Source organism: Ceratotherium simum, chromosome 7 (assembly GCF_057802395.1).
Source record: "Ceratotherium simum simum isolate JZ-2026a chromosome 7, ASM5780239v1, whole genome shotgun sequence".
Classification (NCBI taxonomy): Eukaryota; Metazoa; Chordata; class Mammalia; order Perissodactyla; family Rhinocerotidae; genus Ceratotherium; species Ceratotherium simum.
The window spans coordinates 43780584-43805585 of NC_141906.1; the positions used below are offsets into that span (position 1 = coordinate 43780584).

At 35.8% G+C, this 25002-nt stretch overlaps 1 protein-coding gene across 4 annotated transcripts in view; it reads right to left on the minus strand.

Moving 5' to 3' along the window:
• The window catches only part of NOX4 (NADPH oxidase 4), a 140710-nt gene that overhangs the window by 96972 nt on the left and 18736 nt on the right, over positions 1 to 25002 (minus strand). For 2 of the 4 annotated variants that reach the window (XM_087433568.1, XM_087433569.1), the window contains exons 3-7: positions 17623 to 17729; positions 15917 to 16001; positions 12652 to 12749; positions 9296 to 9323; positions 2673 to 2745 (exon numbers count right to left, since the gene is read on the minus strand). In XM_087433568.1, the coding sequence (XP_087289694.1) occupies positions 2673 to 2745; positions 9296 to 9323; positions 12652 to 12749; positions 15917 to 16001; positions 17623 to 17664 (326 nt within the window). In that variant the 5' untranslated portion in view covers positions 17665 to 17729. Of the gene's footprint in view, positions 1 to 2672; positions 2746 to 9295; positions 9324 to 12651; positions 12750 to 15916; positions 16002 to 17622; positions 17734 to 25002 lie in introns of all 4 variants that reach the window. The other 2 variants (XM_087433567.1, XM_004434098.3) reach the window with 1 other exon arrangement.

Consider the following 25002-nt stretch of genomic DNA (forward strand, 5'->3'; position numbering starts at 1 on the left):
TATAAAAGAGCTATTTTTTAAATATTTGTTTTGTATACTTTTACCTATTTCAAATCTTTTATTTGGTATAATATTAATTTTTTCCATAATTCTCTTAGATTTTCTGGCTAAACAATTATATCCACCTTTTCGGAAATAATGACAATTTGTTGTTGCCTTCTTTTTAATAATTCTAAATGTTTCATGGGCCGGCCTGGTCGCACAGCGGTTAAGTGTATGCATTCTGCTTTGGCGGCCCAGGGTTCACCAGTTCGGATCCTGGGCGGGGACCTACTCACTGCTTATCAAGCCATGCCGAGGCAGTGTCCCACATTGAACAACTAGAAGGACCTACAACTAGGATGTACTGGGGCTTTGGGGAGAAAAAAAAGAAAAAGAGGAAGATTGGCAACAGATGTTAGCTCAGCGTCAATCTAAAAGAAAAAAAAAAGTTTCATTTATCACCATATGTAAATAACGGTGGAATTAAAAATACCACTTTTGTTTTTTCATAATTTTCTTAGGAATGTCTCCAGAGCTTCACTAGTAAGTATGATCTCAATTCTGGCTTTTATGATTTTTAATTCTATAAAGAAAATTAATTCCTAGTTTACTCTGATTATTTTAATCCAGAATTAGAGTTCAGATTTAATAACTGCTATTTTAAAATCTATTGAGATGAAAATATGTTTCTATTCCTGTCATCTGTTATTAGGATATATTACTTGTTTTAATAGATTGACCCATATTGAACCATCAGTGAATTACTTCACTACATTCTACTATCAGAAATCAAACATTAGAATCATATTTATTCGCTTAATTTCTCTAATGCTTTATTTCCTCACTGGTAAAGAGGAAAGATAGACAAAGACTCTCTCCATGAACCATTTAAGGATTCCATAATTCTCACAATACAGCTTGGAGAAAAGTGGAGTTGGTTTTATAATCTCCTTTAAACAAATGAAAAAACTGAAGATTAAGAGACATTCACTGAATTGTTTATGAGCACAAATGTAATGGCTCAGGTGAGCACAGAACCTGATCTTTATATTCCATTTTACAAAACTCTCTCTTAATTAAGGATTTTTTTTCTAGATGTAGAATCTATAAGATACAGAATTGAAGATATAAAAATATATCTTCAATCTTACAAATAAATATGTCAGATGCCCTAATTTCCTTTCAAGAACTCGTAAAACTGAAACAGTAAGGTTTTTTAATGAAGGCTTTACCTAACTAAAATAAAATTTCTCCTCACAAAATTGGGACTCTCATTGACTAACATTAGAGATGTGCCTTTCTGTAAGGTGCTTTTTAATTCTTATGAAAGGTCTTAAAAGTGTACTTACCATTTGACCTAGCCATTCTACATCTAGGTATTTTTCTTTAGAACATAATTGAAAAAGTATGCAAAGATATATGAGTGAGGGGGTGTTTGTTTCAGAATTGAAATACTGAAAAAATGGAATCAACCTAAACATCCAACAATAGGGGACTGGGAAAATAATCCATATCTATATGGTGATATGCTACCATATCATTTATCATTCAGTAAAGAGAATGATAGAGAAATGTTTTTTAATGTGTAAAAAATGTCCATAACACATATTTAAGTAAAAAGCAGATTTAAAACAGGGCATATAATATGATCCTACTTTGGTAAAAATATGTAGATATATGAAGAGAGAGATCAGGAGTGTAAAAGAGAGAGAAAGAGAGTGATTTTGGTGGAAGTATGAGATGGGGATGAGTGAGCAAGAGCAAGAAGGATCAAGTATGTAGACACAGACACCAGAAAGTTTATAGTATTAATCCCTGAGTGATGAGTTGATTTGTAAGGTTTTGGGGTGTGTGTATGTGTGCGCAGATGTGTTCAGAAGTGCAAGGATAGATTCATTTGCATATACTACTAGGCAATTATTTTCAAGGCATATGTGTGTGTATGTGTGCGTTTCCATTAAATTTCACATCTCAATAAGTAGAATGATTGAAGATTTTTGAAGATTAGAATATATAGTTTCTTCTTCTTGCTTTCTTAATCAAAAAGTTTTGACCAGAAACATAAGACACTGTAAAATATTGTGAAAAACAGAATGCATCCATCAGAAAGAACATGTGAAAGTGCTCATGAAAATGTATATCTGCAGTTGCTCAAAATCTATTGACTAGAAGTATAAATGTGAATGCAGATATTTCCTACTGTTTTAGCAGATGTTAACTAACCATGTTTCCAAAGTTTTGTTTAGAATATTGCATTAAATCACAGCAAAACAAACTCACATCAGGATATGAGTCATAAAATAACTTTAAGCAATATATTCCTAGGAATTCCCAAGGTTCCTGTGCATACACATTGAATTCAATCCCATGTCACCTAGAGATACACTATCCTTCAGAAAGATGACCCTGAAGAACTCAAATTTCCTCAGTCATCAAGAAGTCTCCATACACAATTCCTTACCAACTCAGAATATTTGACTAATACAAAGAGATTTTTCAAAAACAGGAAATGATACATAGAAATGTTTCTACTTCACTCTTAGTTACCCAGAATAGTCCATAAACTGGATATTGCATTAGCTAAGCATTTTGGTTAATCAAGACTTTTGTACGTATAAAAATGTAGATAATCTGAAGAAAATCTAAATAATCTGACCAGTAAACACTGAAAGAACGACTCTGACACTTACCGTATGGCATATGTAGAAGCTGTAATCATCAGGAATAGTACCAATACCATGCAGACCCCTGTCAGGCCAGGAACTATAAAAATGTACATAAGTCCGTTTTAACTTAAGTCATACTGAGAAAAAAAGTACAAAAAATTATTACTTTAAAATCCAAAGTGCTATGCTGCTCTGTGGGAAGTGCAATTGAAATTTCATACCTTCTCGTATGTTTCCTCTCAAAAGCCTTTTTCAATTAGCACAATTTCAAAAACCTTAAGACAGAGGCTTTTCCACCTTTGACAGAAAGTCCATTTTTGTATTTCCAAATATTCCACTCAGAATGGTAAATATGTATCCACTTCTACAGGTATATACTTTACCAAATGTCAACAGCTAATGTAACAGGACAGGGTTAACATTTAATACCCTTCTGTCTGGGTTTTCTCCCCTATAGTACTAAAACTCCTTCCTCTCTGCTGCCCACTTTTATGGAACTAGTAGCTCCTTCGGTTTCAATTTCAAATAATTTCTTTTGAGCTTCACTACCTGGAATAATTTTAAAGAAAAAAATAAACAAAACCTAAAGCTTTCTAAAACCACAAGTTCAAGTGTAGAATAAAAAAATGGTAGATTTCAAGAAAAAATTACAGTGCTGATGTTTTAAGAACACTTGCAGACATATTTCCTTTTAGTATGGAAAACATGCTAAAATCAGTCCTTCAGATATGACATAACATCCATTTATTAAAAAAGAAGAAAATGTGTAAACACATTAGTTTTCAAAATTAATGACATGATAGATTGCTACAAATCCAGTGTTAGCTTGTATAGCACATCCAAAATGAACAGCTGATATGTTATATCAAAAAGAGCTAAAATCTCGTCTCATTTCTTAGTATCTTATTACTACCAAATAAAATATTCTGTCTATAAGTTGCCTTTATTTACTCTTACAATCATACAAGCAACAGTAAGTCCTAAATGCCCTAGCTGAGAGATTCCACCTTAAATCAGGCCACAGAGAAAAGCTACTGAAACAATTCTGTCTCCAAAAGTATAGACATTCCTCCACTTCTCTTCTTGCCAAGAAACCACCTCTGAAACAGAAGGGCTATCATGAAATACAAGCCACTTGCAGAAGCAGACAAGCTCAGTACTATATAAGAGCAATACTGGTATGCATCATTAAGAGTCCAGAGGGTTTAGAATCATGGGAAAATAACAACATTAGAAATCTTAGTACAATAGAAACAAGTTTCTACTTGTAAAGGGACACATGAGAAATAAGGGAGTTAGTCTTCGGACACTTAATACTTGAGCACTCTCTCTTCCTCACTCTTCCCAATACACAGATTTGGAAGCCTGACAAAACTTGCCCTGCCCTGATGGGCCTAATCCCAATCATCTCTTCTCTACACTGCTTCCCAGGGTACCCCTTTCCCACCCTCTTTCCCACTGCTCCAGGTGAGAACTTACTTCCTAGAGGTAAGGTAAGGTAAGACTAAAAGTATAGAAAAAATGCTATTTAAAAAGAATAGCATGACTAGAAAATGACCCAGCCTTTCCACCCCCAAGTATCTACCCAAAAAACCCCACAAATACATATCCACACAAAGACTTGTTCAAAAATTTCATAGTCACTTTATTTTTAATAGTCAAGGCCTGTAAACAGCTCAAATCTCCATCAACAGATGAACGGATAAACAATTGTGGTATTATCTGTACCTGGAAAATTAATCAGCAGTAAAAAAACCATGAAGTGTCGGTATATATGCAACAATATAGATGAATCACACAATTATTAGACTGAAAGCCAGACACCCCCCCAAAAAAACCCAAAAAGTATAAGCTCTGCCATTCTTTTTATATAACATTCTAGCAAATTCAAACCATTCTTTAGTGATAGAAAGCAGATGAGTTGCTAGGCGGGATAGAGGGTAGGATGCATTATAAAGGAGCACAAAAAATTTGAGGAGATGATGGATATACTTGTTATCTTGATTTTGGTCTTGGTTTCATATGTATGTACATATGTCAAAACCAATAAAATAGCATACTTTATACATGTGTAATTTAGTGTATTTCAATTAAAACTCAATAAATTTGAAGAAGAAAAAAAAAGAGGTCTGTCTCTCTGGCTTCAAGAAATTTTTTTAAAAAAGTCCTTATTTGACCAAGTGAATAACAAAATGATAGAATCCCAGATGACTCCATCATGTGAAATTTGTGGTTGGAGAGGCCTTTCCGATAATTTTATTGGGGCTTTATTAACATCTACTGTGTCTACATACAAGGTTTTCTATGTGGTTCTGAACGTGCCAAGAGAAGTCTTGGAATGTCTGCAAATCACTTCATCAGAAGGACACCTGAAAAAACCGAGTATGTTTATAATAAAGCTGTAATTCCCAAAGTGTATTATTTAAACATTAATTCCTTGAGATATGAATTTCTATCAAAAAATGCTATAAAAAATCCTTGAAGAGTCACAGAGCACATTAGTGCGTTAAAGTCTCTGAGAAGTACTAAAGTCAAGAAACTAGTTTAAATTTAAATAGAGATTTCCTCAAACTTATTTAACTAGAGAACTCCTTTTAGACCAGAATACGGAAATGGAAAACATATTGGAAAGACTAAGAGGGGGTGAAATAGTTAACAGTCATTTGAAGAGGAAGTAGAAGCCCCAGAAAACCTGACCAATGGCACATATAGCCTGGAATTATGCTTCTGTTACTGTCTCTTAGGCCAAACCCCAGTCTTGCTGAATTTCATCAGCAAACTAAGAAGAATTAATTCAATGTTTTTTAATGTTCTTTCAGATTTAGGAAGTTATCTCTTTTATCTAAAGAATTCATTTTTCCTATCTCCTAAAAGTATAAAAAGACCAGAGTTTATAATTTACAAAGTAATAGACTTCAGATCAACGAAAAAGAAAAACTTACTTATAATTAGCAATGAAAAGAAAAACTTATTACAATTAGAGTGGCCCAAAAACAGGGGGAGGGGCACTACCTTAAGAAGCTATTTGTTTTCTGTCACTGGAATTAAACAAACAGAGGCTGGCTAACCTATCTGGGATGGTGTGGAGAAGATCTATGTATCAAATAGTAGAGTTAAACAAATGGCTTTTATCCATTCAGTGAATGTTTTCTGGGCATCTGTAGTGTACTGTTAAGTGCTAGAGATAAAATGAATCTTGCGCCAAAGGAAATCCCAGTCCAGTGTGGGAGACAGGCAGGAAAGCAGGCAATTGCAACACAGGGCATTAAGTGCTAAAAGAGAGCTAAGCATTGAGTGTTTTCAAGGTACACCAAAGGGCACCCTAACCTAGTCTTGGATAACAGCTCAGCTAAGTCCCAATATATTAGCCTCTGTTACAATGCACATTCCAAGAATCAGAATGCACAGCTTGGAAATTACTGGGCTCGTCTAAGCTAACTGGGTCAAGTTACTTGCCAAAGCGAAGTACACTGTGAATTCTTTGAGTCCTTCAAGTCATGAAGCAAAACCTTTACTTGTTTCCTTTATATGTTTATTCTTATTGCTTTATATATGTATTTTATACTCATTAATTAGTAGCCTTTAAAATGAATGATCGCACTATATTGCCATTTCTAGATGAACCTGAGGAATCACTTTCATCCATACCCAGATGTGGTCAGAAATATACCATCTTGTATTTATTATCCTGTTTATTCCAACATAATTAAAAACATAATTGTATTTGTTTATGAGGGTTTTTCTAATGGAAATTGAATATTCTTCATTCTATTCTCATCATACAGGGTACCATCAAATTTGGAGCTATGTAGTTAGCATTTTAAAATGAAGGTTTGGATAATCCAGTCTACTAAACTTATTTTATAAATTCTTAATTGGGATGTTTTTAACATTTCTTTTTTAGTGAGTCTAACTACCACATTTTACGTCACTTGTACTGCCACAGGCTTTATTTTCTACAAGACAATCTTAATTTCTCAGTCCTAGGTTACAATGAAAAACTCTTCAAGACAGAGAGAGGGAAGACTCTATGTAACATTAAACAAACTAAAATCTAAGAAACATACCAACTAATAAAAAATGTTCTTTATCACTGAATCATCTGAAAACATGCACGCATTCCTTTATTAGGAACTTAATTTTTTCTAGGCCCTGTGCCTGACAACATTCAAAGATAAAATACTTTTAGTCAGAGATATATCAGTAACACAAAGCTGCATTAAGTCTATTTGTAGTGTCACTCATCCTATTACCATCCTTAGATTCTGCTTTGCTCTCAGCTGCTACTATTCAGTGGGATCAACCAGATGCCCTCAGAGCTCTAAACTCGTACTTCAGGGGCCCCCTGTTCCAGGCTGATGGTCTGGGAAGCGGCTGGCTCCTGCTGGCCAGCATAGCATTTCTTTCATGAAATTAAGTGAGATTAGGCCACCATACAATGCTGACATTCTGATTTGGGGTGATTCAAGTTATTTGTGTTGACAGAAACTCTATAAAAAAAATTTGCCTGGGGCCCTCATGCCCTAAGGGCAGCCCTGCCTCATCCTGGAGAAGATTACCTTCAAGTGGAAAAGACCACATATGTAAGGAAATAAATTATTCTACAACATATATTTTTACTATGTATCTTTAGGAACCCAGGGCAAGAAGAAACCAGCTCTGCCTAGTAGAACTAGGGACAAATTTGTGCATGATGGGGCACATCAGCTGAGACTTAAAGGATGAGCAGGAGTTGACCAGATGAAAAAAAGAGTAAGCTAACAGAGTAGGCAAAAGATGGGTGGTGGTGAGAAGTTACACTCAAGAGTATGATGAGACGCTCCATACAGGTGAAACAGTAGCTCCCTAGATACATGGGAAGGTTAATAAAACAAATTGCCAGGTCCCATTCCAGTGACTATCTAGGATGGAGCTAGAAAATTTGTTTTTATAAGTATTGTCCCTTCTTAGTCTAATACCACTCATGGGGACTTCTGGGAAAGAACATAGGAAGGTGGAGAGATCCAATGTGCTAGCTAAAGAGATCTTGTGTTTATATAGAAGTATTAATTATACTAAGTTTCTTTTTTCCTTTTTTTTTTTTTTTGTGGGGAAGCTCAGCCCTGAGCTAACATCCATGCTAACCCTCCTCTTTTTGCTGAGGAAGACTGGCTCTGAGCTAACATCTATTGCCAATCCTCCTCCTTTTTTTCCCCAAAGCCCCAGTAGATAGTTGTATGTCATAGCTGCACATCCTTCTAGTTGCTGTATGTGGGATGCGGCCTCAGCATGGCCGGAGAGGCGGTGCGTTGGTGCGCGCTCAGGATCCGAACCCGGGCCGCCAGTAGCGGAGCGCGCACACTTAACCGCTAAGCCACGGGGCCGGCCCCTAAGTTTCTTAATGTAATATGTTTGTCATACAGGAAATCTTTTGATGTCTTTGTAAACTAACCTTTTTTAAGCATTTCAAATGTTGCAAGGCTTCAACTATGTGTTGTAGAAAATAATATCAAAACAAACTTCTTGTTTACGTCTCAAATTAATTCATGTGAACCAAAAAACACATTGATTCACACATAAGGTTTTGTTTTTCTGCTTTTCCCCTTTCTATTTCTCATCTCACTCTTAAAGCTTAAATAAAAACATGTTTTCCATGAGCAAAGTTGTAAAAAAAACTAAACTATGTTCCTAAAGAGAAAACTGTAAAAAGTTTGCAAGTGGCAAATATCATACTTCTATAGGCAGAAAAGATACGTATTTTATAAATCTAAATATATAGTTGTGACATGGAGAGGGAAAACACCTGAATTGTTGTTATTTTCCATCATAAAATTGATTGAAAAGAAAAACAATGCATGTGACAGGGTCATGTGTCAGCCCCATATGCAATTCTGATCCTTAATATATGTTACAGCCAAGCCTTTTTAACAGACCATCTCAACTACCCAATCATCCTTATCCCTGAAATATGTGCTAAACATCCCCAAAATACATTTTCTCCTTTCATCATTATAAATGTAAGGTTGAGAAAGAGAATTTTAGTAAGAATTGTACTAACATCAGGGCAAAACTTTGAGATGTTCAAATGTGCTTTAACAAATTAATAGTCTAGACAGAGATTTCATGGACAATATACTTGAGAAGAAAAAATAAACTGCAAATGAAAAAGGAGACACATTTCAAGAAAAATAACTGATTTTAATGAATGTTTCTCCTCTTTTTTATAGGTTTTAAGATCACAAAATGTCCTACTAAATTACTGAATTATAAGAACTACATTGATACTCAGAGTGCTTGGTGTTTCTTTCCAACACTTTGAGGGCAGGAACCTGTTCCATGTGTATTGTCCCCAATAGTACCTGCCACAGCAGTGGACACAAAACAAGGCCTCAAAAAGCAGGTGACATGATATTGTTTTTATTGGAAGAATATATGGAAGGCAAATGCGTTCTGTCACTTTTATTCTTCATTCATTCAAACACCCACGGTTTGCCTGTCCCTCTGTTTTCATTGCAACTTCATGCTTGAACTCTTAATATTTGTTCTGATATGCAAATTTTCCATATGTTTTATTTTGAAATATTTTATCTAATTGCTGTGCAATCTGATGATGCTTATTTGCAAAGATTTTCCTGAATCTTCAGAAAGAGCAATGAATAGCAACTTACCAGTTGTGAAGAGAAGTTTTCTAGGATCCTGAGAAAAAGGAAAAAAAAATTTGACTGAAAAATAAAACATTGATAACATAAAATTCTATAAGGAGTCTGTAGGGTATAGGAGCCATATATTTGGTATGTAAGATACTGTTCTCTCAACAGAAATAAGACAGACTCGATTAAGTTTCATAATGTTTTTATGACACTAAAGGAGACTATAACAAGCACAAAATCCAACTCAGAGAAGTCTATCCATCTGAGAAAGGAAGAGCACTGGATGAGGAGTCAGAAGGCCTAGGTTTTCATCTTAATGGCTAATTACAAGCTAGTGGCAGTGGCCTGAAGCCCACCCTGTAACTATGTTGAGACTCATTTATTTGGCTATAAAGTGGAAACATTAATATATACTGTCTACCAGAATTGCCAAACTGCACCTAAAGGTGTCAAGACGCTGAGAATCAAATGTGATAAAATATGTAGGGGTGTTTGTACAGTATAAATTCAGTGCAAAGAATACCAAATGAGAATGTACAATGTTTTAAATACTGTGAAAAGCAGTGCTGATACTCAAATAAGGAGAGGTTCCTATTACTCAGAAATACAAAACATTAATATTGTTATTATAATATTTCCTTTAAACTATATCTCTCATGGTGTAATAAACTACAGTTAACTCCCTTTCTATCTTCTGGAAAACTTAGATCAATTCCCAGTAGATTGTGGATTTATTTTTCATCCTAATGCTGCTTAATATTGCACAACTTTTGAATTTCTTTCCTTATGCCTCCGTGAATCTGGGGTCAGGCCAGCCTATATACAAAAGTAGGAAATCATTTTCATGATGTAATTTCAGGGACCACTTGCTCAGGAGTAGCTCTCATCGGGCTCAGGTCAAATGACTTCTACCCCTGGTATTAGAAACATGATTAAAGAGGGTAATCTAGAGAAACTTAATATATAAACAACTGGTAAAAATATAAAACAGGCTGAACAAAGTGGTAATATCAGAAATATGAATAAATAGCTATGGAAACTCGGAAGATGAAATAATTAACATTGCCAGGGAACGAAGATGGAATGTGAGACTAAGAGATGGTTTCACGATGACAAGAGGACGCAGATTTAGCTAGGCCATCAAGAATGTACCACAGTCACAAGTTGGAGGATGGGTCATTGGAGATCTGGAGGAGGCACGGTGAAAGCACAAAGAAAAACAGTAGGGTGCATGGCACAAACCCATCTTTTTCAAAGACAATTCACAGAAAAATACATCTGTTTATGCATACAATATGTGCATTTGTGTTTGGTTTTTCATCGTCATCTAACATATTGCTGGTACCTAGTAGGTGCTCAGAAATATTTATTAAAAGAAAGAAGAGAGAGAGGGAAAAACAAAGGCAGGAAGGAAGTAAAGAAACGGGAAATATAAATTAAAATGAGTTATCATTTTTCATCCATCAGATTGGCAAAAATTTAAAAAAAAAGGTGAGGTGTAGAAATAAACATTCTGATAAACTTGGTAGAAGTGTGTAAACTGTTGAAGGCAATTTGGCAATTTTCATCAAAACTAAAAATGTGCATACCTTTGACAACAAACTTCTACTTCTGTGAATCTGCCTAGCAGAACTGTACAAAAAATTAAATTTATTGGAGTGCAGTTCATGACAAAAACTTGGAATCAACCTAAACATCTGTGTAAAAGGAAAAGGCTAAAAGTAAATTATGGTTCTTTCATATGAAGAGAATGAGATAGACCTATACATTCTGATACAGCAAGCCACAACACATATATGTACGGAAACAAGTAAATTGCTGAGGAATGTGTATTATAAAATACTACTCAAAATACCTGATAAGAAAACATAAAATTATCAACTTTGGCTATTTTGAGAGGAGAAGCTTTCACTTTTCATTCGGTTGGAAGTTTTTAAATATTTCATATTGAGCATACATCACTCTTAAAATGAAATAAATTTAATAAATAAAACCGCTAAAATGACTAAAAATATTGGAATATTAAGCAAAAGTATATTACATTAAAATGATAAAACCGTTATAGTTATTAAAGACATATGAATTATAAAACAAAAGAGAGAAGCAAAGAAGGAAAAGACAGAAGAGGAAATTGCATTGTAGAGCAGGAACAAGTAACCCCACGTGATATGGGCAGAGGAAGATGGAGGAATGAGTAGAAGCAGAGACAGGCAGGGAGAAGTGGGGGCTCTGGTCCGAAATCATCACATGTGAAGACCTTCCACTGCCATGCTAATGAGCTGGACTTTTCAGTGGTTCTTAATGCTGGGTGCACTCTATAATCACCTGGTGAGCTTTTTAAAAAGATCAATGCCTGGCCCCAACACAGATCAATTAAATCACATTGGTATTTTCAAAAATACTAGTATAGTCAAGGGATTTATGGAAAGCTGCTTGCTATTTTGGTTTTGTGATTTGTTTTGTGATTTGTTTCCATGATTGTGGTTACTTTTACCTTTGTTTTGTTTGGGGAGGGAGGTTAAGCACATGATTGCAGCCGTATTAATTCAGATAACTCCTGTGATATGTGGAGGAGAAAATGGACTGCGCAAAGCTGGGAAACAATCTTATTAAGTCACTACCAGACTTATCAGAACAGGGTGGGGTTCTGATCCCCTGGGACACTGAGCACTTCGGTTTTGATGCAGTCTTAGCTTCATAAATCAAAGGTAGCCTGAGGACACCCTGTACCAAGCAACAGAGACCTAAGCAGGGTTGTGTATGTGCTGTTTGTTCGTCAGGCTCTGGACCGGCACCCTGCACATATAATTTCATTGTATGGGCAGCTTCACACGGACAAAAGCACCCCTAAGTCAGATATTGCCTGCTACAGAAATCAGCTCAGATCGTCTATTTTGAGGGTTAAAAACAAAACAAAACACAGTGAACCATTAAAACTCAATAATATTTTAAGTCAAATATTGATTATTTAGGATACTCAAATAATCAACCTTCTTTTCTGCCCTTTTTTCTCCCAAGCACAGTATCTGAGTTATTAAAGGATTTTTACCCTGTAACAGCACTGTCGACAGTCTCCACTGAAAGGAATTAGACCAAAACTGTTGGGAGGAAGAAGGCAGGCCTGAGTGGCAACCATCTGAACACTGCAGAATATAAAAACTAGACACTCTCTGAACTTCCATTTTCAGCAGGAGAGACCATGAAATAGTAATTACCTATATTTTCTATTGAAAAAGAATAAAACTCAACTTGACAAGTACATTTTAAAAGCACTCAAAAGGAGCAGCAAGGTGCAAATTTTCTGTGAAAATCACAGACCTCATTAGTCATCTCACGACAAGGGAAAGTAAAATTAGAAGACAGAGACCACCCACCTCATCTCGGTATCTTGCTGCATTCAGTTCAACGAAATCCTCACTGTAGTTCACTGAGAAGTTGAGGGCATTCACCAGATGGGCAGCCACGTGCACACCTACAGAATCGCACCAGGCACAAGTCAGTGGGATCTCAGGCATGCTGTATGAAGAGGAGTCAGTTCCTTTCCCCAAGGAAAAGACTGGGTCAAACTTTGACAGCTATATGAGCAATAAAATATTAAATTGAAAAGGGAAGTTCTAAAGACACAAAAAAATCTTTATTACAGGCAGTTTTAGCATTAGAAATCATATAAAGTAATGGAATTTTCAAAGGCTGGAATAAAATAACCCTAGTAAGTGAAAGTTAGAAACATACACACACACACACACACACACACACACACACACACACACACACACAAGTATGGGTATAATAATATGGGCATTTATTTATTTATTTATTGAAGTAGCTCCCAGATATTTTAGATGTTCCACTTCTTGCACCCCTCCCCTACCTCCAAACTTGTTTTATATCTTGTATACTTCATTGCCACTCAACATAAAACAGGCCCACTGAAAGACTTTTAACTGGTTGAAATTTTTCACAATCCACAGATTCAAATCATAATATCCTAAACTCATCAGCAAAAGTGTTGGTAACCACTTCATGAAATAAAAACTCAGGAAAATAATAATCACCATTTAATAATCTACCTACAAGGGCAGAGCATAGAGGGCTCAACTGACTCAGAGCTCACACAAAAGATAAAAGTGTTAGGAAATTACTAAAGAATTGAAGACAAATTCATTTTGGCATGATCAGGGAAAAGAAATGATCTTGAGGAGGTTGGACAAGGAAGGAGCAAATGATCTTGTGCACTGAACTATAATGTGCTACTTCCTCCCCAATCTTTTCTTGTAGGAAACTAGGTTTGAAGTAACAGCACATTGTAACGTACTGAAAAGAACAACAGTCAACTAGTTGGAAAACCTGTTTCCTTGGCCACATTGCTCGCCTACCGATGCTTCAGTTTACTCCTCTGTAAAATGAGAGTGACAGAAATCAGAGACTTAATGAGATAAATGACCCGAAATTGCTTGCTAAACCATTATAGTTTACCTTGTAATGAGCGTAGTGGTTCAAAAGAAGATATGGCTTAGAAACTAGAAAACTCTATAATCTTCTCCAACCTAGAATATGAGATGTAGAGAGGCCAAGAGTTCTGAATTACTCACAAAGACCAACAAAAGTGAAAGAGAAAGACTAGAATGCTAAATAACCTAAAAGTTATTTAAAGGATTCACAAGCTCCTGCCAGTAATCAAATTAGAGGGAAAAGGGGTCTCATAAAAATGGGACAGGGAGCTAGAAGTAGGTTAATTAACAAGCAAGAACAGGGTTCCCAAGAAGTAAAACAAAGGGCGTCTAGGTGAGACTCAACTACAGCACAGCTCTAAAACATTATTTAAGCAAAACTGTTATATCCTATAGCTTCATCACTACTGAAATCTATAGTAAAAGAAAAAAAAATTCATCAGTTTAAATTAAAGGCTTATATGTTAACTACATATTTTATGGCTTAAAAGTGCAAAGATATCCTTAGAGGAACTGCCATTTTTTCTGAATCCTCCTGAAAAAAAGTCCTAGGTAACAACTGTATTACATACACCCCTAAGGGATATATTCACCTTCTGAAACAGCATATGAGGTCAAAAGAATTCAGGGTTTCTAATTTTAGGCAGCAGGGAGAAAACTATGCCAAGCACTTTACACGGATTTTCTCGTTTTGATTCTCACAACAGAAAATGAGGTAGGTAGAATCATCCCCATTTTACAGATAAGAAAACTAAGGTTAAGAAAAGTAACTTAGCTAAGACCAGACCACTAGTGAGTGGCAGAATGCAAACCCTCTGGAAGACATATCCATTCAGAGCAATACTCTACACTATCCCAGGTTCTTGGCTGTTCTCCAATTGAACCGAATATTTGGACACAACCTCAGTTTAGAACAAATCAAGTTATGAACGTGCCAGTGTTTCCTGATCCTCCTCCATTTCTGACCTTTCACCCTCTCTAGCTTTAACCCATCTGTAACCCTCCTTACACACTTGATCCTTGTCTCAACCTGGACTCCTACTCCATCTCTAGCCTCGAGCTGTACTGGAGTCCTAATCCCATCCCTGAGCCTCTCCAGGTCTCTCACCTCCAAAGGTGGGAACTACCAATGGGAAGATGTTCAGGGATAAAACAGTGAAGATAGCTGTTTCAACATAGTTGGCAATTTTTAAAGAGCTGAAAATTTAATTATTTCTTGATAATACCTGTATCAAAACACTCCTGATTCAACATGGCCATACATAAATGTCCATACTAAGTGTCCCTAGTATCAAAACAGCTGTGTCTTATCAGATAATGACCAGATGAAAATGTCAGGTGCTATGCCACTGAGATAATTAACCCCTGAGATTGTAAATTATAACTAACTTTATTCTAAGAATTTTATAGCATGTTCTCATTTTAGTCTTAAAACTATGAGGTAGGTGCTACTGTCAATCCATTTTACAGTTAAAACAACAGCAAACTAAAGATCAGAGAGGTTATGTCACACAGTAAGGCAGAAGGACAGCTGGGGACAGATCCTACATAAACCGTCTCCATAGTCCATCTACTTAATCAATATGTTTATTACTTTCCATTCTAAAAGTTTGAAAAGTATCATATAAATGCTAAGGATAAAAATCTATTTTACAATGACTCTTAAGAACCAAAGAATTCTCCCTTTATTTTTCAACTTGGAATTGAGCAGGATAAATTTTCACAAATTTTTGACATTTGCTCTTCTACCCAAGTATTAATATCAAAGAAACACTTATAAATATAATTTTGGGTGGACTCATATTCTATGAATGTACATTTCACATTCCAATTTTCACGCATTTAAACTCCTATCATATCATTGTTTTAGAGCTTAAAAACTTTTAGTCTGCTTCTTCCAATATTTCTAAATGAAAACATTTATTTTTAGGAAACAATCATTAACAGCTTGGGGGCCAACCTTTGCATATTATAATATAAAATATATATATATATAAATAATGCATAAGACACACCCATTTTCTGTAGTGCCACCTAGACAACTCTCTTTAAAAACATGAAAGAGAAAATTAAGCTAAAATAAGAAAATCACAAGTTGGTGACAGTAAATAATTTATAGAACAATAAAAATACCGTTTATAAAATGTATTATTCTAACACAATATTTAACATCTTTTGGTTTTCTCACCTGAGAAAATACAGATAGTAACACCACATGTTATATGGAATGTTCTGCTTTTATCCAACAATCTTCTTGTTCTCCTGCTTGGAACCTAAATAAAAATTATTTAATATGGTAAAAATGATGCAACAAATAAGATATATGTACAAAGTTTTTCACTACAGCATTGTTTATAATATCAAAGTTTTGGAAATATGGCAGAAGCCTATCAGTTAAAAATTGGTGAGGTGAATTATGATATATCCAGTCAATGGAATACTCAACCATTAAAAAAGAATGTGAGAAGGCTCATTATTGATATGGAAAGATGTGCAAGATATATTGTTAGGTAAAAAAATTATAACAAACTACACTATGATCCTATATTGTTTAAAATTAATGGCATTATATGTTAACATGTCTACAGGCATTTACCCCAAACTGTAATCAGTGGTTGTTCTGGCAGAGTAATATTAGGGGAAACCTTCACTGATTACTTTGCATATTTCTGAAATGTATGAATTTTACAATATATATGATTTCCTTTTGTAGTCAAAAAATAAGATTATTTTTAAATGAAGCAATTTCGTCTATGGTTTTAAACATCTGTTTGATCTTATAGACAAATAAAATATCAAGCATCTTTGAATACCTATGTTGCACACCAGGTGACAATTCTTTAAGACTTATAAAATACTGAAAGACTTAGGTGAGCACTTTTCATTTCCTGCCATTTATCTTCTCTTTCATCATGCCAAGCTAATGGCCAGGCACAGGGATCAAAACGTAGCATTTTACAATAGTAGACAACTGAGAGAAGAGTTGTTTCCACAAATTACTGCATTAAAAGTAAAGAGATTCCAAATATAATTATGTGAAAAGGTTGAGAAGTTTTACTGCTGTAAATCTACCTATATGAACTTCACAGAACACCAAAGTGACCTCATGTTAACAAACTTTTAAAATATCAGTATCTATCCAGCAGTGCCTTACTATCTTAGTGAAAAAAAGGAACGAACAAACACATACACCACACACACATACACACACACGAGGATAATCGAAGACAAAAAGGAATTTCAGTTGAGTTTTAACTTTCAAAATGTTTGTTTTCTTACATCCTTCATATTACAACACAAAAAATCACACGAGACCTCATTATTTAATCAACACATCTTTGCCAAGCTTACTACACAGCTCAAAACAGGTATGTGTTTTAAGAAGCGATAAATTGCCACCAACACCAGCAGTTGCCTTATGAATTGCTCAAAGGTCACAGGGCTCTCGTTTGCTCACCTGGATTTAACCAAATGAAAACGCAGCATCTCAATGAGGCATGGTATAGCGGAGGGAGCTCGGAACTGGGACTGATCTTAGCTCTGCCATTCACTAGTCTCATGATCTTGGTCAGGCTACTTAACCTTTCTATGCCTCAGGTTCTTCATCTGTAATACCCAGCTGCAGCATCATTGTGAGGATTCACAATTATATACGGGAAGTGCTTAGCACAGGGCCTGATACTACTCCTAATAACTTTTTCTATTACCCTCTGCCCTTATCTAGTGTTGCAGAATAGCTCACTGATCATCTTGACAGGTGACGTGGTCTTTACTATCACCTTCGAAGAAATCACTCTAACAAGAAGTCAGACCATGAAAACTAAGTAGGACTAATATGTCACTGTTACACTTGGTTTTTATGTTGGAATTTGTCACTAGGATATTTTTTCTTACCTTCTGGGATCCTCGAAGGTAAGCCAGGAGTGTTCGGCACATGGGTAATAGGATAAGGCTGCAGTTGAGGTTAAGAACAGAGGCGGAGGCTCTGCTTAGACACAATCCTAGCTGAACAAATAAGGCAACAGTCAAAACACAGTCAGGGACACAAGTAAACTACAAACATGCTGGGGACCTCACCCTGCTCCTCCTTTAGGGACCATGACAAATATCAACTCTTTCAGGAATTTTGAATAACCCTCCACTTTCCTCTCACCAAAAACCCCTATGAGAAATTGGTCTCTTTCTGCTCTGTACTCACCTAAAACCCAGTCTGCTCCCATTTCTACTAGTGTTACAATCACCTGAGTACATTCTTCCAGCATGAGGTCAATTTCTTGCTCTGCACCCACTATACATTTTGGGGTGTTAAGAGCTCTAGAGAGCCTCAGTACATTCTGCACCTCCACACTGGTGCCATGTTGAATCCTTTGTTCGCTGATAAGTACTAAGAATTTCAAACAAAACTCTTTTGTGTTCTGTCTAGAACACTCTGAGCCTCCGCACAACCCCCTTCCACATTCTTACTAACTCTACTCATCCTTCAGGCTTCATCTGAACTACTGCTCCTCTAGAGCTCTTCCCTGACCCCCCACAAGGAGAGATCCCAGATCAGCTGTGACTCATACAAAGCGAATCATAACCACATTGGACAACATATTTTTCAAAGAATCAGTCCCTTCGGTGTTGATGCAACACTTTTTTGGCAACTCATTGTAAATCAAACCCTTGCTAGATTGTCATCTGCTTTGGTCTGGTACTATCCACATTCTTCATATGAATGGTATACCACATGAAAACAAAAGACGGGGCTATATCTATACACTTGTCCTGAAAGAAACATAAAACTACTTTATTTTAAGGACACTGACTAAGACATATGTGTAAGTCAGATGCTTTTTTCATCTTGAAATTGTTCATGCCCCTGAGATTTCCAACTTAACTCTTGGCAAAACAGCAACTCTGTTACGTGGTGTTTATTGTCAGCATATGAAATCTTCCTGAAGGGGAAACAGGGTAATAAGTATGTCAGGAAAGCAATAATTTCATTGATTTATATAAAAAGTAATTAATATTTCCAGTTAAGCTATATCTATACCATGAGTTAGAACACCTTAGGGATACAGTTCAATGAATATACCAGTAAGTGGACAAATAGAAATAATCCTCTCTGGGTTATCTAAAAAAAAATGAGAAATATGATTTCCTCACCTCAATCAGCAAAATTATTATCATTTGAGAATGATAGGTTTTTGTTGGTTAGGCCTCCAGAGAAATAGAACAATTGTTACCTCTTTTGATCTGGCATCTGCCAATGATAAGATAATTTTAGCTCAAGGGATTTTACATGATAATTTTATCTGTAATTTTAATGTACCAGGACAATAATTTAAAATATATCAGCTAAAATCTATCATACAACTTCAATAGTTAAGATACAAATAAATTATCCAAATTTCCTTGGTGTTTCAATGCTTTAAAGAAAATTCTTATACTTCTTCATTTTCTAACCTTTCATTGCATGTCTGGAAGTGTTTTATTGTTGTGTTTACATTAAATCACGCAGTAATTTAATTCAAAATGGCTTTAAGGGTCCACTTGGGACAGATACAGTTTATTTTGGCATTCCAGTTCTTCCTTATGATGCTGCAAAACGTAACCAGAAATTTTACCAAGGACTCATTTCCTCATAAATGTTTGTCTATGAATATACTTAGTTCTTTAAGATGAAAACTTCTTTTTATTAGGTTATCAGAGTACAGATTCCCTCACTCAGAAGCAGTAGAGCGAGTGAGAAAAATGGAGACATATTCCAGTCAAGTGGCACAATCATAGGAAACCATTTTATCTACTTACCACAGTTATATTCCACAGCGAAGAGCATTTGTTTTATTTAGTCATTAACTCATGACTTTCATAAGACTCAGCTACTTCAAATGTTCACTAAAAAGAAATGACTGCCCTAAGTTATGTGCTTGGCCCACTCTATGTGAATGACTTGTTTTACCATTCCTAGAGAGCTTAACCTGCTACTCTAGTTTTCAAATTTCATTCAGGTTAGTTGTCACTAGATGGCAGTGTTACTTTCATGTTTCAAATCCTACCTGTCAAGGTCTCTAAGATATAACCAAAAATTCCATATGTAATTTTTAAAACTATAGATATATTTTAGATGAGTAGGTATAAATAAAACATACATTAGTCCTTGTATGGACTGAATGTTTGTGCGCCCCCAAAATTCGTAGATTGGAACCTGTGATGGTATTTGGAGGTGGAGCCTTTGGGAGGTAATTAGGTTTAGATAAATTCATGAGGGTAAAGCCCTGTGATGGGATTAGTGCCCTTATACGAACAGGAAGAGACCAGGGCTCTCCCTCTCCCTCTCCTCCATGTGAGGATACAGCAAGAAGGTGGCTGTCTGCAAACCAGGAAGAGAGCCCTCACCAGCTTCCAGAACTGTGAGAAATAAATGTTTGTTGTTTAAGCCACCCAGTTGATGATATTTTGCTATAGCAACTCAAACTAAAACAGTTCTATAGAAAATTAAGAAAATATGCCATTTGAAGCAAGTTATAAAGAATATAACATCTAGGTATATCAAGTGCATAGTTATTTTCCTAAAATTTCAAACACATGGTTTCTCATCTTAAATCTGCTACTTAATAACTGTTAATCTTGACCTAGCTAATTGTCTTTATCTGTAAAGTTTAGAGGGATACAATGTCTTTATCTGTAAAATTAATATAACACAATAATCCTAGCTCTTAGGACTTTTGTGAATAGAAAAATCAGTCTAAAAAATATGCAAGCACCATATAAAATTAACTTATTGCCTTAGGGTCACTGTATTACATCCTTTCTCTAAATGTGTTCTTCTATGATGTTACAGTAAGTATTATCTGTTCCACTTACATTATTCATTCAACACGTTTATTGTGATTTGCACATATTGCAAGGCACCAGTTCAATAGTGAACTAAAAACAGAAGATGCCTTTTGCCTTAGGATGCTTATATTTTAGTATGGGAAAAATATACTGATCAAATAGTTACATAATCAAATGTAAATTGTAACAGTGATCAATGCTGTGAATGAGACACACAGAGTATGAGCATGTATAACAGGAAATGAGATCTAAAGAGGAAAGTCAGGAAGGCTTCCTTGAAAGGTGAACCGAATTCTGGTGGGTGATAGCAGAAGTCATTTAGGAATGGGAAAGTCATCCATGCAGAAAAAGCCAGCATGAGAACTGATGTGTGGCAAATAGGAGCATGGTGTATATACGAGAAATTAGTAGTAGGTCTATATAGTTGGACTGGAAATGGAGGATGGTACAACATAAAGCTAGAGAAGCAGGTAGGGGTAGATCTTGCTGGACTTGGTAAGTCCTGTTAAGAATGCCTGTCTTTATCCTAAAATCAATGCAGAGTGATTGTGTTTTAAGGAGGAAGGTGGTATGAAGAGATTAGTATTTGGTAATGATTACTCTGAATGAAGTGTGGAGAACAAATTGGAAGGAAATAATTTTGGCAATTACATAACGTTCTGTAGTTTATCATCACAAAAGTGAAATGTTGTTTGAGACAAGGACTACATTTTACGGTAATTACATCTGAGTCTTACACAGAGAAGGGATTCTCTATGTTTTGACTAAACATTTTACTTAGTAAATTTATTTTGCTCAACAATTCACTAAAACATATACTTCTAAAATTGGAGAACTAAAAGGTCCTAACCCGCATCTCACATCCACCCAAAGTCTAACCCATTCTATGACAGCCCTGACCAAATGCAGTCTATCCTCTGTTGAACTTTTCCTGAGACAGCAGCCTATTCCACTGTCCAAAAGTTCTATTTTGTTTTCTTACACTATGATGAAATCTGCATCTCTGTAACTTCCACCTACTGGGCTACTCTGGATAATAATATTCCTGAAACAGACATTCAAAAACTGAAGATAAAAATGGGATGATTTCCTAGCCCAATCTTTTAATTTTATTCAGGCTAAACACAATTAGCTACCTCTAAAATTCTTGATATAAAGACTCCCTCATCATCTCAGTGACGTTTCCCAATTCACCAGAATTCAGCACATCTTCAACATAGAGCAGTACTGAAGATCATCTCCCTCACTAAGGACACAATCTGCTCATTCTAAGTCTGTTATATTGCGGGGCAACTATGTTGCATAATGGCTCATGTTGAGTTTACAACAAATAGATTTTCTCATATGAATTGCTATCAAACAATAACCCCTCTATCCTACACTAGAAAAAAAAATGAAGGTGTGAGAGAGCAGGTACATAAATGCAAGAATTTATTGCCTCTAGCCTATTATATTATATTGGGTATGAATTCTATATTCTGATATTTTTCCTTCTCAATTTTGCCTTAGCTGAAAATTTTACATTCACATTTTCCACATGTTCATCCAAGTTCTTGACAAGGCTATTAAAATGTAACAAACTCCTCTTGAAATGGTTGACTCGAGAGAGGACTTGCAAACTACCTTTTCTGGTACATTAACTTTCAAATGAACATTTTGCTAACAACTGGGAATCTTTTCAACAATTTTGGGGAAATATAATATGCCATTCTACATGTAAATATCTATGCAAAACTATTGTTAGAAGGGATTCGAAAAGGCCAGAGAAGTATTAATAGTAAGCTTTAATAATTGGTCATTTTTCTAGCTACCTCTTGGTGAATCAACAATTAGTCATTTCCAGGAAAAAATAAAAATAAAAATTACCATAGAGGTTTACAAAAGATTTTTTTTATATTCTGATTTGGTATTTTGTGTTTGTCTAAATTTATGTAAATTTGTACTCATTAAGGTCAATTTTATTGACTCTTTTCACCCAAGGAAATATTTTTAATCAAACCAAATGAAGCCTACACAATACCTAATTCTTACATGCTTTATAATCACAGCATGGTAGATCTTTTATGGGGCCCTACAAGTCACCACGTCCAGTCTTCTTTTTGCCTCTACTTACACCGCTAGCTTGTAAAGAAGCAAGGACAGGAACCCAGGCCTCCCCTCCACGGTCTCTTGTCATTTCCATAGCAACCCTTTACTCCCCAGAACAGAGATGTGAAGTCAGACACCTTGTCTAGCGCTCTTTCCAAGTCATAATACTTTCTTACTCATTTAGTTGCTTATACTTTTATCCAACCAGTAGGTTTTCCCGTCATTTTGTATAAATCTTTACACAAGATTTCCCTAATCTGACTGCACATTGAAATCACTTGATGGGCTATTTAAAAATAAACATATCTCTGCTGTGCTTCCTGAAATTCTGATTCCTGAGATCTGGAGTGGGGCCCTAGGAGGTACCACTAGGCTTGGCAATCACTGTTTTACTGTCTTTTTTTTTTCTGTGAGGAAGATCAGCCCTGAGCTAACATCCATGCTAATCCTCCTGTTTTTGCTGAGGAAGACCGGCTCTGAGCTAACATCTTGGCAATCACTGTTTTAGAAAACAGTTTGAAGTCAGACATACCTAAATGTGAAGGACCTTTACTAGCTGTGTGTCCTTAGGTAATTGTCTTACCCTGTCATTTCCTTCATCTATAAAATGAAAAAATGATAATAATACATCTACCCCAAAGGGTTATTGTGAGTATTAAATGAGCATATATAGTAGTTGGTGCAGTGCCTGGCATACAGTAAGAAGCCACTAGAAGCTGTTATCATCATCCTGGTCCCTGGCCATCCACAAACCAAATCTACTTTCAAAATTTAAATGCTCTTACAGCATGGCTTCCTGCAAATCACTCTTTCCAGGCCTGTCTTTCCATCCTCAGCTCTGGAGGGTAACGTTATAGTTGTAGCTATGGGAGTTGAGCTTTATTCCACTCAACTGTACCTAAAGAACTCAAAGAAAGTTCTAGGTAACTAGTAAGTGTTCAATAAATATGTGGTGAATAAATGAATGAAAGAGCCTATGAGAGAATCCTTCAACGCCCTCATTTTCGAAATTAAGAAAAAAAAATTCAAAACCAAAAGTGATCATCCAAGAGATCTAGTTCATATCTAGGATCAAAACTCAGGACCTGCTCTTTCCATTATACCGTATTGCCCAGGATAGCAACTCTGCCTCCACTTCCCCAGCCCCCACCATTCTAGAGACTGGGATTTACTCTATGGGACTGAGCAACACACAGTTTGATGAAAACCCTCAGGGCCGCTGTAGCTCTTTGATGAGACTATATAGGTCATTGACTCCAATCTTCTTTTTGATCCAATTAATAAGTCTGTAAATAAGCCAAAGTGATGATACCATAAGGCCACTGGGCTATACTTGTATGTTATATGGCTCAGTTCAGCTCCTGGATGCACTACCCAGATTAGCTATTCCACGTTTCTACTGCACATCTCAGGCCCCTATCCACAGCTCAGGCTGTGACCACTCCTTCTATCTGTCATGGCATTCCACCTCTTCCAACCTCCATGCTAACTACCAGATGAACTCTTTATTATTCTTCAAGTCTCGGCTCAAGGGTCATTTTCTCTGTTCAGCCTTGCTAAGGCCCCACCCATACCCTCATTTACACCTCCAAATTTTCCCCTTTTTCAAATATTCTGAAAAATTTGGAGCATCTTTCTCAATGTTTTTTTTTTTACCTTTCACCATACCTCTGTTAGAGTACTTAACCCATTATATTGTAATGGCTTACTTATCTCCTTAGCTCCCCCAGAAAGCTAGTAAGTGGCAGCACTGGTAAGTGGCAAAGTCCAACCTGCCTCTTATCCTTGGGGACATCAAAATTGTATGGTCATTAATAAAATTATTTCAAAAATATACTCCTTGGGGAAAATATGCTTTTAGCAATGAAAGCCAAAGAAAAGTAGTCATGAGAGAGATACATGAACAAAAAGAGACAATCCCATAAAGTATTCTATATGATTTTCCAAGGCAATGGAAGGCATTTTTATTGTCTTTACAGTAACCAAAAGAGTCCATGGCAGAAAATCAGGACAATATATTTTTCCTATACCTATAAATCAAACCCGTGGTCCTAACATAAATGTTTAGTTTTTACCATTAATATATTATACTAGGATATGAATTTAGAATATAATGGACATCCCATGGGAGCAAGATTGCACTTAAGAATTAAAAAAATGACATTTCAATGAAGGGCTACTTCAAAAATGGATTACCTAACTATTCTGGTAAGGTTTCATATGGAAACAATAATGAATAACATGTCATGAGCAACCAGAAAGCAGTTAATAATAATTGGAGTAATTATTTCTTAAAAAAAAAATTCCCCAAATAAACTACCAATTCAGTGCTCTTGGGGTATATCCAAAAGCTCATGAATGTCC